The 14,107-nt window shown below is 38.2% G+C and overlaps 4 protein-coding genes across 4 annotated transcripts; 1 reads left to right on the top strand and 3 right to left on the bottom strand.

Annotated features, from left to right (window-relative positions):
* Positions 1 to 1,438: 1,438 nt before the first annotated feature.
* ATC70_003022 (uncharacterized protein) lies at positions 1,439 to 2,902 on the top strand (the record flags this gene model as incomplete). The annotated part of the gene is made up of 7 exons (XM_064822390.1): positions 1,439 to 1,673; positions 1,727 to 1,805; positions 1,856 to 1,970; positions 2,023 to 2,103; positions 2,166 to 2,177; positions 2,235 to 2,454; positions 2,514 to 2,902. The coding sequence occupies 7 exons, from the start codon at positions 1,439 to 1,441 to the stop codon at positions 2,900 to 2,902; spliced, it is 1,131 nt and encodes a 376-aa protein (XP_064678990.1).
* A 4,642-nt stretch (positions 2,903 to 7,544) lies between these two features.
* Positions 7,545 to 8,033, bottom strand: ATC70_003021 (uncharacterized protein; the record flags this gene model as incomplete). Its single annotated transcript, XM_064822389.1, has 1 exon — positions 7,545 to 8,033. The coding sequence occupies one exon, from the start codon at positions 8,031 to 8,033 to the stop codon at positions 7,545 to 7,547; it is 489 nt and encodes a 162-aa protein (XP_064678989.1).
* A 594-nt stretch (positions 8,034 to 8,627) lies between these two features.
* ATC70_003020 (uncharacterized protein) lies at positions 8,628 to 9,980 on the bottom strand (the record flags this gene model as incomplete). Its single annotated transcript, XM_064822388.1, has 1 exon — positions 8,628 to 9,980. One exon carries the CDS (start codon positions 9,978 to 9,980, stop codon positions 8,628 to 8,630), a length of 1,353 nt encoding a protein of 450 aa, XP_064678988.1.
* A 1,445-nt stretch (positions 9,981 to 11,425) lies between these two features.
* ATC70_003019 (uncharacterized protein) lies at positions 11,426 to 12,241 on the bottom strand (the record flags this gene model as incomplete). Its single annotated transcript, XM_064822387.1, has 1 exon — positions 11,426 to 12,241. The coding sequence occupies one exon, from the start codon at positions 12,239 to 12,241 to the stop codon at positions 11,426 to 11,428; it is 816 nt and encodes a 271-aa protein (XP_064678987.1).
* Positions 12,242 to 14,107: the final 1,866 nt, after the last annotated feature.

Genomic DNA, 14,107 nt, shown 5'->3' with positions numbered 1-14,107 from the left:
TATTAGCCTCGCGTGGTCGCATGTTTTCTATTTTGCTTTTTGGGATTTGGGTCGGAGATGCGCTCACTGGGAGGTTCATCAATTGGCATTGGGTACTTCTCAAATGTGCACCTTTTGTGTTCCTTGTATCAAACGTGTAGATTGTGAAATAATCTCATTGGTAGTGGCATTTCCTTACTGCCAAGTGGATCTACTACTCTGATCTGCGAATATCCTTTTCTTGTTGGCTTTTCCGCATACGAAAAAAAAAAGAATTTACATTTATTGACATGGCCCAAATTCTATTTTGTTATGTATAATTGATCCGGAAGTGTAGAATTAAGATTACATGTTTGATCTGTTGGGCAATCTTATTTTAATCATTCTAGATTTGCTCTGTTCACAAGCCAATCAGATGTCTGAAATTTACATGCTCTCAAGAATACATGGAATCTATTCGCTGATCACTAAGGCCTATTTTCAATATAGAAATAAAAGAAAGAGCACTGTGCTGTGGATTGCACCCGGTAGATAAAACGCAGTACCCTATTTTAACTATTTTTGGGCCGATCTATGAAACTTTTTATAAATGGATGGAATAGCGAGAAGAACAATAATCCATGACTTGAGGATAAATTAACTAAATGTAGGAAAAATAAAACGAGCAAGTATGGAAGTAATAACCAAAGCTACCAAGGGTTGCGGAAAACTGGACTGCATAGCTGTTGATCTGATCCAAGATGAGATTTTAGTGCATAGCATTGCAGCATTGATACCCATACCTCCCGCGTATGAAAGGAATTTCAATTGTCATTTAGAATTAAAAATCATCATGAACTCCAGGTAGTGTATGTATGGAAAATCTACTTTCCCAGTTGATACCACTCAGGAGAGAAGCATCCATACATTCAAAATCTCGGCTGCTAAATATAGGATCGCTGGAAACCACAATCTGCCCGCTTAAAACTGTCAAATTAGGGAGACTCTTTTGTTGTGTTTGCTTACTGCATGCAATGTATAATTTAAAATATTAAATTACCAAATAGAGCCAGAAAGTGGCCAAAAAACAAGATTTTCCTTTGAAAGGTACTCATGGAACCTTGAGCGAAGGGTTACATTATAATGCTGAGGGAGCGAGTGACGATAGAGCTAGTATTATGATAAACAAAAGCTGATAAATCAAGCTGATTCCGTGATGTTTACATTGGCATTGTGGCACCAGAAAAAAAAATGATTGCACACACACGCACACACCGTCTAACAAAAGACATGGCATCAGCTCATTTTGGACTTCTCCATTCATGTGTCATATGAACTTGATAGGCAACAAAAGAATTTAAGGAGAGTCTTTCTATATGGGTTGGAAGGAGGGAGGGAAATCAAATGACGATAATTGACATGATTATATAAATCTCATCAACAAACCATTGTTCATCGTCTTTCTTCATCTTTGGTTCGCATGGACATAACTCATTCGCCAGACTTTATCCAGACGCCTCAACCAGATAGCTCAGAAATAGCTGCTAAGATAGTGTCTCTATTGTCAATCACTGTGCTATCAACACTGTTTGGCACCAAGACGTTCAATATTCAGTTTAAATACCTATCGTATTCAAGATGGCTTGTATTGGCATTGTACATATTATCATGGGCATTTACTGCCATCAGTATGGTCCTTGTTACAACAAATAATGGTAAAGCATCAGTTGCATGATACTCAATGCCATCTAACGCCACTTCTGTAAAGCTAATTTCACCTCGTGTCTCCTGTCTATCATGGTATGCGACGTCTTTTATTCGGGCACAAAGCTTGTTATCTATGCTTGGTAATGTCAACATTAATACAGACCGGATGTCGTATTGACGTTTATGCTAGGCTGATCGAGAAGGTCTACGTTGTAACATCCACTAGGCAAAGCAGATTCAAAACCTTGTCGTATAGAGTACATGTATTGCTGATGATGCCGTATGTTGCTATCCTAACACTGATGGTACTTTTGATCTCGAAAATGCACATACATCAGAAGGCTAACATTATGTTAGCTTATATTTCATACAGCAGATTTAGAAGCATCCGGCGTGTGCATTATCGGCCTTCAATCTGTTGCAGCGATCCCGCTTATAGTAAGGCTACATATACCATTGTCAACATTCACAGACGCCTTCTTACTAATACATTTCAATAGGCCTATGATTTTGTAAGAAACAGTGTCCATAGATACGTGGATGGAGCAGGTGCTGACCATTTTCTTTAGGCCATCAATCTGTACATGACTATATTCTTTGTTCGGCCATTGTTGAAATTAGGAAAATCACACGATACAAGCGATCGAAAGCAATCAAGACTGCGCGAAGTTGCTCTTCGAACATTGGTTGCATCTGTTGTATGTCTTGTTGTTTCGTTTGCAAACATCTTTTCTCTGCAGATGCTTCATGGCAGAGAACGGGGACTTGTGTGTTTGACATGCTGTACAGGTAATAATCTTGGCTATTTTTTTTTGGTCGATCGTCCCTACTAATAAAGAAAAAACCAGTTGATGTTACAATTAATGTGATTACCATTCATTGGGTCACCACATCACAATCCACTGTGCGAAGACCCAAGGATGCCAGCCAAATGGACTACAATGCAAACCTCAACAACTCCAACCCTAATCACTCGATGCAGCCTGATCAGTCTTTCCATCGTAAACTGAGCGAGCTCGATAACGACCATCAACTTACTCGATTCGATGATACGCCGATCAATGAGCTTTATGGTTTCACAGATCACACCAACATGCCAGCCAAACTCACACCTCGTAACGATTCTAAAATCACAACACTCGACAAATGCGATGATGGTGCATCGTCAGAAAGCGCGTTTTGCACCTCATCCTTACATGAATCACAGAGTAGCCGCAAATCACTAACAAAGAAGTGAGTGAAAGCCTATTACCATCATTACTATTATTGTTCTTATTACTACTACTAAACTGCCATTATTGTTGCTCTTGAATAAATTCTTTCATCCCAATCTTTATTATATGTAGTTGCAAAAAGCACTCTTCAATGCCTCGAAGTAGATTGGGCCTAAGCTATTCAGCAGAATTCTTTGCATCAGTGCAAATTGCCTCATTGTGTATTTTATGAAATCATACGGTGGTGTCGTTTTATTTGTTATAAAATGTGATAAGAAGTTGCTTTTATACTTTGAATCGCTTTCTGATTGTGATTAAATGTCAGTTCTCTCTTGAAAACAATAGTCTTTCGCTAGCGCGATGAAGTTTTAAAAGCTCACCCAAACCTTCCGACTAAGGTTCTGAATTGGCTGCAATCTTTCAGCCTCTGCCCTCGACAATCTGGTGAAGCTTTGGCCTCAGTGAGAGTCCTACAAAACTACTCCAAAGAAGTAAGCCTCTTTCTATGGCTAATGAAGTCAAAACGGTTTCACCAACGTCAATTCGCCAACATTTCAGCATTGGAACTGCATGAAGTAATGGGATCGCGTCAAGACTGCTATATTTAATAGCACTTGGGTATCTGACAGAAGCAAGATTGCAACAGCTGAAATCAAACTTGAATCTCCCATGTAATGGAAGCTTTTAGGTTTCAAGCAGACAAAAGATTACGAGGTTTTGAAGCGACTTACAGTAGTTTGTGTTGCCAAAAGAGTAAGTAAATTACAGTTCTGTCTAATGATACAGATGCTCTGCATTGTACAGAACTGAGTCTCTAAGTAATAGACACTTTTATTGTCATTTTAAGTAGACTTAAAGTCTATTCACGATGTTGAGTTCTTATAATTATTAAGGAGAAATGGCTGTTATTGGACACGTTAAGTCAATGTCAGCACGATTGGAGGGGACAAACAACGAAATTATGTATCAAAGTGGACTGAACAGAACTTCATGATACCTACAAATTTTATGATACAAGAGTCGACATGAACCAACTGTAGTGATATCGGGTTTAAATGATTTTGCTGAATACACTGACGAAAAGATCAGCTCCAGCCAAGTTGTTGAAATTCAATCGCTCAAAATGTTGCATACAAGCTTGCCTCCTCCCAAACTACATTCACTTTCTCCTCAAGCCACTTTTGGTTAAGATATAAATTATACCTGAGAAGCAAATGTATCATACAACGTATAATACATGAAAAGGATTGAGCAGGAACATAGATGCGTTGTATATTGAGATCTTTTTTTTTTTCAGACAAAGCAAAGGAACATGAGTGGTGCCATCAAATGGCTAATATATATCCTGGTTTCTCAAGTATGGTAGCCTACAATCTTCTGTTGTCTCTGAAAGTGGGTGTTAATTCCTGACAAATGCTCTTTCGTTATATCTTTCATGAAGAACATTCTATTCTGGATCTTCATTGTTGTTCGCTCCTGACTGGTGGTTCATGAGCTTTCATGCAGCACATCTTCGTTGACTGTTTCAAGGCTTATCCATTTATCCTTTATTCACGATTAAGATTTTATTGCTGCGGTGTAGTGAAATCATTAAGAGATTTCACAAAAAAAAATGAAGCAATAGTAAAATACAATAGAAATCAATAATATTTTATTTGGATAATAATGATAAAAGATAACATCATTTGTTGCGGCCATCATGAGTGAGATGAAATACATTGTGATCAAGTGTGATTCTTTCACACAATGTGCGAGATAATAATGCATCTTTACTTTAGTATGCTTAGGTGGTTGTTGGTGTACATTATTTAAGCGCTTAATAATAGATTCAAATAGCATGAGTTTGAATGAATGGTGTTTGATGAACTTGGGCTTTCAATAAGGTTGCTTTCAGCAGGTGGCTATTTCCTCACATGCGTCAATGTCAAACAACTATAAATGCCTTCAAAATATACACTAGTTTTAATCCTCATTCAATCTTGGAATAACTATAAATATGTTCAGATTAAATTTGTATTTCCTCTGTCTATATTCCGTTATTCTAAACAAAGATCATTGTGACGAAGTACTGTAATATTTATATAACTTTCCCATCTAATAGCTTTAAAAGACATTCCTCACGTTAAACTCTTGTCCAAAAGATTATTTATTACATAATAATTGCACCTTATCTTGCTTTTAAATAAAAAAGGCTTTAAACTGTATTCATTTGGTCATTCTTTTATTACAAACACATAACTATTATAAATGACAGATCAACATGAGATCAACTAGTTATAACCCTTCGGTGCTTTGACCCCTGAGCCAATCAGATTGCTTGAAAACTCCGCTGACCTGAAAAAAAATTTGCGAGAGTTTCCCCCTGTTTTGATGTGAGGCAAAATTTTAAGCTCCGCTATATATAGCAATATAGCTGTAACTATCATCAAATTTCCCTCAGGTGCTAGAGCATGCCTTACTTACACCACCTAGCTTTAGATTCTGGCGTTGAGACCTTCAATCATCACTAAAGTAAGTAGTGATAACCAAGTGGAGGCGGCCTATCTACCTCCTAGCCTCGGATAAAGTCTTGTTGAGCTTCAGGGATAGGCACATCCACACAACGTAAAAAAAAAGGTATGCTTCAAAGAAACATAATAAAAGGAAAGAAAGTACAGAAAAGAACATACTTCTATAGGAGTATAGCAGTACGTGGGCAAAAAAGGGATGCTCACACAAAGTGAGTCAAAGAAAAGTATAACAAATACAACATCAGAGATGTTCAAAACAGCTCGTTGTTGTTGCAACAAAAATGCATACATGAGCAACATGCATAGGAATAATAGTCGTATGTAAAGCAACACAAACACGCACAACTGCAAAAGCAACAGTGGTATTATAACTTTGCAATAGAACATAATGACTACTAATGTTGTTTCATATGAAGCCACAGAGGCAACACAACCAACAAAAGAAAAAGAAAAACGCAACAAAACAAACATCATGATAAAATGCATTATCACGAGAAAGGAAGCAGTAATACAAACGTTCAAAGAAGTTTTATATCATTGCGACCAGAAGAAAGAAGATACTTACCACTTACCACCAAAGGTAGACCAGAAGAGTATAGGCAGCCACCAGAGATAGACCAGAAAACAAGCATGCACCAAAGACAGTAGACCAGGAAAGACCATATTAGCAGTAGCAACACCAGTAGCAACAACACCGACTTCATAGAAAAACCAAAGAACGAGCGACACCAGAGACCAGACAAAGATTAAAGAAGCAACCGCCAGAGATTGAGACCAAAGAAGCAGCTACTAGACATAATAAACCAAAGAAGTAGACAGCAGAGATAGTAGAGAAGTAATGGCAGCAGCACCCACGACAAACAAGCAAAAAAAATATCGAAACCTAATAAACAAATTCGATTATTAGTGCTGATCTTACGTCTTCCAGTGCTCGTTTATCGAATTTTACTTACTATATTCCACTTCAAAGAAGCAGTATCAAGTTCTTTTAGCAATACAAGGCAGTGTTATTGGAAGTTGGGGTGCTATTATCATTTCAACGGTTTCCAAAACCAACATGATGGTTTGATACTAAACGCGTTTTGCAAAAGGAAAAAAAATGGGCGTATGGAAAAATGAGAGGGCGTTCTATCCGACGTCACAGCTAGTGGATTTGGCCTCAGTCTTCTGCCACAACAGCTGACGCTGCGGCACTCAAATTTGGATTTGTGCAGTTGTCATTTTTGTATTCGAATTTGACTTGATCTGACATCCTTTAAACGTTTTTGCTAAATTTGACTATGAAAATTGGCATTGTTATACTTTACTTTCTAATACATTTATAAAGTGTCAATGAAGGCGCATCAGATGATGCTGGCTCCATTCAGCTTCCACACCAACAATAATGAGCAATTTGCAAAAATATGAAAACAGGTTTTCTGTGGATATGTCGAAATTTAGCATATACAAGCCTCATAGAAAGGGTTTCCACTGTTGCATTCCATCTTTACGATCAATTTGATCTAATATGTATCATAAGAAAAGTCTTCATTTTGAGGTGAAAAACGCGGTCATTTGATTTTCAAGATTTTTTTTTGTATGGATGCTGCATATTTATCAGAATATATTTATAATATGAACATCAAATGATGGACAAGTGTATGTAACAAAGTGACTTGTCATATATGTTAACTATTTAATTCTATTTCTATTAATGCTTGAGATCTGACAATCTCATCACTTCGGTACAGGTTTGGCTGGTGACAATGTTTGTATCAAAGGACATTCCTTCAAATGTTTCTAGGTAGTGAAATCTCCATATCATGCGAATGGTTGCAGCAAACAGATCAAATATTGTAAACTTGATGTCTAGGTTGTAGATGAAGTATTGCTTCAAATTCAAGTTGACAATAGATTGGTATATTTCGTGAGGGATGGCTTATTTAGGGTATCCCAGGAATTGTTTGAAAATATTGGACCAAATGTCGTTTTTGTTGGGGCAGCTAACCATGAGGTGTCTGGCATCTTCGGTATCGTTGCATAGAGTACATTTGTCATCTTCGATGTTCCTGAGACGTCTGACGAAAAGAGCGGATTTGCATGGGCATTGCTTGTGGATCATTCTATACCAGACATTTCTTGCTGAGTAGTGCATGTTTTGTCGGTAGAATTGTCTTCACTGCGCTTTGTTGATGTTCTTATTGAACTTTCGTCCAATATCCAAGTTGTTGATGTCAAGCAAGATGTGTCTTAACGCTTTGTTTAAAATTTGTAGTAGTGGACGTTCTTGGTGTTTCAACATTGCAACAAAAGGTTTTAGATCGAGGCGAGTCTCAATGTTTCTGGTATCGACAAAGCACTTCAGTTTAATGTTTCCACCATGGAGGCCTCTTTCTAGCTGGTTGCGGATGTTTGGTCGTTGGCATCCACTTCTTGGCTTTAGTTGTAGCGCACTTGTGCTGCTCGGATCAATGTGGAAGAAGTCTTGAACCTTGCTCTCCCTGATTGATAATCTGCTTGTGTATCCCTTTGCTATTTCATCATTTTCAAAGTCAAGGACTTCCAGCACTGGCAATGGCAAGAGTGTCATGGCGTTGGGCTTTGTGGACCAAGCTAGTGAGAACGGTGAGTGCTTAGTAACGGTGTCGATTGCTTCGAACATCATGTAATAGGGGTGGAAGCCTCTCAGTTGACTCTTGTATCTAGCAGTCTTGAATAACAGTGGGATTATGTGTGAAGGCGAATCGTGGGACATCTCACTACGGCCCAATTGATGTTCTCATGAGAACATCGATGTGCTCATATGAGAATTTATTTGATGTTCTCAAATGAGCACATCGATGTTCCCGAAAGGTGAAAAATGCTTTCATATGGGAACATCGGCGTTCCTAAAGATCTATTATAAGTCGGCCGATGTTCTTATGAGAACATCCGAAATGTTCCCATGTGAGCACATCCATATTCTTATATGAGCACATCGATTTTCAGCAATTTGAAAAAAAAAGAATGCTCCTAACGGGGTCGAACCCACAACCTATCGGTTGTGGATCTGACGTTCTTCCCACTAACTACTCGAGTATCTTATTGAAATATATTCTTTTACTTTAATAAGTAGTTATTAGGTAATTTTAAATTGCCATTTTCTCGTGCAATTTATAATACGTTTAGTAATTTTATGAATCTTACAGATAATAGAAGTCTCTCTGTTGCCTACAATATTATAGTTTAGCTATTAAAACCATTTTATTCTTGTGGAAAACTACACCTTCTCAAATGAAAACATCAATGTGCTCATGAGAACATCGATGTTCCCAAAAGAGCACATCCATGTTCTGTGAGAACACCAGTTGGGCCATAGTGTCTTCAAATAATCCACTAGAAGCCTGTAGATGAGCCCAGGTATGTTGTTGCTGTTTTCAGTTAGGAGTGCCTTCAGGTATCTGAATTGCAGGACGTGTTGTTGTTGAGCCCTTATATCGATTAACCCTAGGCCGCCTTGAATCCTTGGTAGAAAGAAAGAATTGCCCTTTAAAGGCGGGTACATGCCGGATATTACATACTGGTATATGACTGAGGTTATCTTCTTGACTACGTCTTTGGGTAGGGGAACGATTCGAATAGCATGCCACAGTTTGGATAGTATCATTGTGTTGGCAATATTTTCCCTGCTGTACAGTGAGACTTGTCGCGCTGCAAATCTTTCGATAGCGGTAGTAATATTACCCAGAAGTTTAGCAATGTATACGTCTCTTTCTTGACTGCAGAACCAAATTGGATAACCTAGATACTTAATGAAACCTGTAGACGTAGAATCATACCATTTAATATTCAGATTGTTTGTTGCGTGTTCTTGAATTAGACTTCCAGTTTGACTTGTCATTTTACCACCATAAAGAGGGAAGGCCACTGACTTGTCATAGTTGATCTTCGAGTTCGAGGCCATGTTGTAAGTCTTTAGTCTTTCTTCCAAATCCAGTAATTCGGCACGATACTTGACAAATGTGAGGACATCATCCGCGTACGCAAGTACTTTCAGCGGGAGAGCAGCTACCCAAGAGTTTGTTCTCTTGCTTATAGACCTGACCTGTTGAAGACTATACCCTGAGATAGTTGTACTTTTAGTCACTGAGAGTAAAAATGGTTCAATAGCCAGGTTAAATAGCATTGGTGATATGCTGTCTCCTTGTCTGATGCCGCGCCTTTGTTCGATAGGGGCTGTCAAATAACCATTGACATTCACGCAGATTGAACTGTTGAAGAATAAATTGCAGACACATTGGACAAATTGTTTGGGAAAGCCGAACTTCATCGGGACCTTGGATAAGTACTGGGGATGTACCCTATCGTACGCCTTGGCGTTGTCTAGCATAGTCCCAGCATACTCGACCAATTCTTCAGGATTGTTCCATCTTGCTTCACGTCGTGCGTTGTCTACAATCACTTTCAGTGCCATCCCGTGGTCTCCAATATATCTCCCTCTCAGGAAGCCACTTTGGTGAGGTCCGATAATGTCGCTTGCCACTTGTATGACTCGTGAGTTGAGTAGTCTGGTAAACACTTTGCAATCGGAGGCTATCAGAGTTATTGGACGGTAGTTGCCTAGATCAGTCATATCCCTTTTTTTTTTGGTAGCAACACAATACATGATTCCTGCCAGGATTTTGGAAATTTGCCTAGTAATAGGGCATCATTGAATACTTGCACGATAATCGCTTCACAACTCGGGTTGATAACTAGGAGATGCAGAATTTCATAGCATATACCATCCAGACCTGGGCTACTACCATTTGGCGTTCTTCGGGATCCTTGAATGATATCGTTGTAGGTGATTTCTTCGATGATGTCTTGTGAGTCCTCATCTGTAATTGTTTAGTCAATGTATTGTAGCATTTCTTCCACACAATTAAGATCAATTTCTTCCTCGGTGTATAATAAGTCTTGGTAGAAGACTTTGGCGGCGTCATGTTTAGAGCTAGTGTCCAAGCATTGTTCCTCAGAAGTAGGCGTTTAGAATAACGAAATATAGACAGAGTAAATACAATTAGAACTGAATATATTTATTATGTTATTCCAAGATTGAATAGGGATCAAAGCTAGTGTAGATATCAAAGGTATTTATAGTTATTTGACAGTGCCGCAGCAATAGGACCTTGATATTGAATGCGGGATAATTGTATAAGCCTTGAACCAGTTAACGAGGATGTGCTGTATAAGAACTCATGAACCACCAGTCAAGGATAAACAGCAAAGATGATCCAGGATAGAATGTTCTTCCTAATAGCTTTGACGAAAGAACATTTGTCGGAATTGAAACCCACTTCCAGGGACGAAAGGCCATAGGCTACCACTCTCTAGGAACCAGGATATAGATTAGCCATCACTACGGCCCAACTGATGTTCTCACAGAACATCGATGCGCTCTTTTGGGAACATCGATGTTCTCATGAGCACATTGATGTTCTCATTTGAGAAGGTGTAGTTTTCCACTAGAATAAAATGATTTTAATAGCTAAACTATAATATTGTAGGCAACAGAGAGACTTTTATTATCTGTAAGATTCATAAAATTACTAATCGTATTATAAATTGCTCGAGAAAATGACAATTTAAAATTACCTAATAACTACTTATTAAAGTAAAAGAATATATTCAATAAGATATTCGAGTAGTTAGTGGGAAGAACGTCAGATCCACAACCGATAGGTTATGGGTTCGACCGCGGTAGGAGCATTCTTTTTTTCAAATTTCTGAAAATCGATGTGCTCATATAAGAATATGGATGTGCTCACATGGGAACATTTCGGATGTTCTCATAACAACATCGGCCGACTTATAATAGATCTTTAGGAACGCCGATGTTCCCATATGAAAGCATTTTTCACCTTTCGGGAACATCGATGTGCTCATTTGAGAACATCAAATAGATTCTCATATGAGCACATCGATGTTCTCATGAGAACATCAGTTGGGCCGTAGTGTATTTGATGGCACCACTCATGTTCCTTTGTGCTGCTTGAATAAAGACCTCTCACTTCTACTATGTATCTCAGCTCATTCTCAGATCCTCTTATGTAATATACAACACCTAATACATTTGCCTCTCAGAGATGATCTATATCCTAAACACATGTTACTCCAAACCAAGTGTAATTTCTCCTTGAAATTCCCAAATTGGATCTGAGGGGTAAGCTCAGCTGCATAATTCTTCAATTTGTCCTTATTTAGAGTGACAAAACCACAACCGGTGAACCAACCACCGTCCTTAGTGTAGCTAAGGCCAAGGTTGAGAATATCCCCATACTTTTGAAAGGTCTCCACCATCAAAGGTTTCAGAACCTCTTCAGATTTGTAAGGGAGTTCAGAGACACCTACTCTGAGAACATTGGCGTTTTTGTCCAAAGCTCTGTTTACCTTGATTATCTTCCCTTGTAAGACGAGTTCCTTGTTCAGGGCCTCCTCGCAATTGTCCTGGCTTGGGAAATTGACTTCAAGGACCTTATGGTTCTTGCCAATGATGCGCTGTCTAATGCCCAGACCTTTGGAGTAGTGTTCTCGAAGACAAATGAGCAAAGGCTTCTCTCTGAACACCATCCCAGCAAATTGAGCACAGTCAATGACGAAGGAATAGTCGTCTTTAGCTTCTACAAATGTTGAACTGTAGTCCAAAGGTTTTCCGCTTGTGGATGCGTTGTTGTCGATAAATGGAGCAATGTTGAAAGTTGTTCTCTTCTGACTCTTGATATCTTGAAAAAGCGATGCATAGGTAATAAAAATGTTGTTGCCTGGATTATGGCTAGAATCCAGCGTAGAGCCTCCATTAGTGGAGGGTCCACCTTTTTCTGCTATTTTGTGATCTTTAGCGGAGAAAGGCATGATTTTCAAGAATTTTCCCTTACTAGTACACATGGAAAATATGAGGATTTTCATGGATTTTTTGCAATGACCCAAAAAAATTTGAGATAAAGCATCAGTAAGTAAAGCGTGGCTAAGAAGAGATGTTTGGTCCTATTCCGAGCGTCCACGACGCTCTGTAGCATGAGTTATTTGTGCTTCAAAATGCCCAAGTTTGGACAGAATCTGGCCTAAAAACAAGGCGTAGTATGTCGTGCTGCCAAAGAAGCAAGTAAATTACAGTTCTATCTAATGTCGCTGATGTTCTGCATTGTACGGAACTGAATCTCTAAGTGATCGACGCTTTTATTCTAAGTCTAAGGCTTACATCTTTCTTTTTGAAATGCGCGAGCACAGTGATTTTACAACTGAAGTGTCAATGATATTATGCAAATTTGAATTTAACACGTTGCTCAGATTGAATGAGATGCTTATCAGATTAGCAGGTCACTTTTGATAGCTGTCCACAACCGAAATGCCATATCTAGCTGCAACAAGAAACTTAAAGTTGATATACGCTGTTAGACACTGAAGTGAACTATATATATACTAGACTAAATTCCCATCGTAAAACGACCCGAAATCAATAATACCATCTCAATCAATCCATGCTACCATGAAGAACAAACGAACATATATAATAATAGTATTAGTATGGTGATAGCAAGTGTAAAAAGCTCTAAAATAGAGATGGCAGATGCTAAAGTAAATGTCAAGGGTAATATTGTAATGTGTCGTAACATAAATAAATCTAAGAAGATACATATTCAACAATAACGAGCTATTCTTTACGCATGTTTCGTAGAGCATATAATAAAATACCTTTCTTGATCCATCAGATCAAGAACTAAATAACCGATGTTGCGCCAGAAAGGCTACAAGTGTCTATAAAGATTAAGGTATTCTTGATAGTGTTTAGAATAGCGAAATATAGACAGAGGAAATACAATTAGAACTGAATACATTTATTAAGTTTTTCCCAGATTGAATGAGGATCAAAACTAGTGTAGATTTCTAAAGTATTTATAGTTATTTGACAGTGCCGCAGCAATAGGACCTTGATATTGAATGCGGGATAATTGTATAAGCCTTGAACCAGTTAACGAGGATGTGCTGTATAAGAACTCATGAACCACCAGTCAAGGATAAACAGCAAAGATGATCCAGGATAGAATGTTCTTCCTAATAGCTTTGACGGAAGAACATTTGTCGGAATTGAGACCCACTTCCAGGGACGAAAGGCCATAGGCTACCACTCTCCAGGAACCAAGATATAGATTAGCCATTTGATGGCACCACTTATGTTCCTTCGTGCTGCTTGAATAAAGACCTCTCACTTCTTTGCCTCTCAGAGATGATCTATATCCTAAACAGATAGGTAGATATGTCTGTGTTGTGTAACAGCATGGACAAGCTATGATAATTGAAGTGCACCTCAGTTATCTAGGCACTGAGGTTCACCAGATGTGATAAGCGTTATACAAGATAAATTACTACCTGGCATCCAGAATTTAGTAGTATAAATAGGATGACTTTTGTCTTCATCAATAAATTTTTAGTTTTTGTTTCTGATCTTATTCTAATAAGCCTTTTCTTGTTTTTTTGATATCAAACATTTTTTATAAGCTACAAATAATAATCCATTTATTTTTTGTGCTCAACAACCGAACAATAATATACAAAATAATGGAATCACTAGCAACTACTACTAAGCTGTTGACAGATAAGAGATATAAACCAAATAGTATGAATAGAGACGATGTAGAATATACATTTTAGTGCACATTATCCTAATTACGAATGAAAAAGGATTTTAACAGTATTCTATCTGCTTGTTTAACCCCTACT

The sequence above is a fragment of the Mucor velutinosus genome (assembly GCF_035048745.1).
Source record: "Mucor velutinosus strain NIH1002 chromosome Unknown tig00000165, whole genome shotgun sequence".
Lineage (NCBI taxonomy): Eukaryota > Fungi > Mucoromycota > Mucoromycetes > Mucorales > Mucoraceae > Mucor > Mucor velutinosus.
Note: the sequence above shows the minus strand (reverse complement) of the source record. Positions and strands in the feature narration are given on the sequence as shown.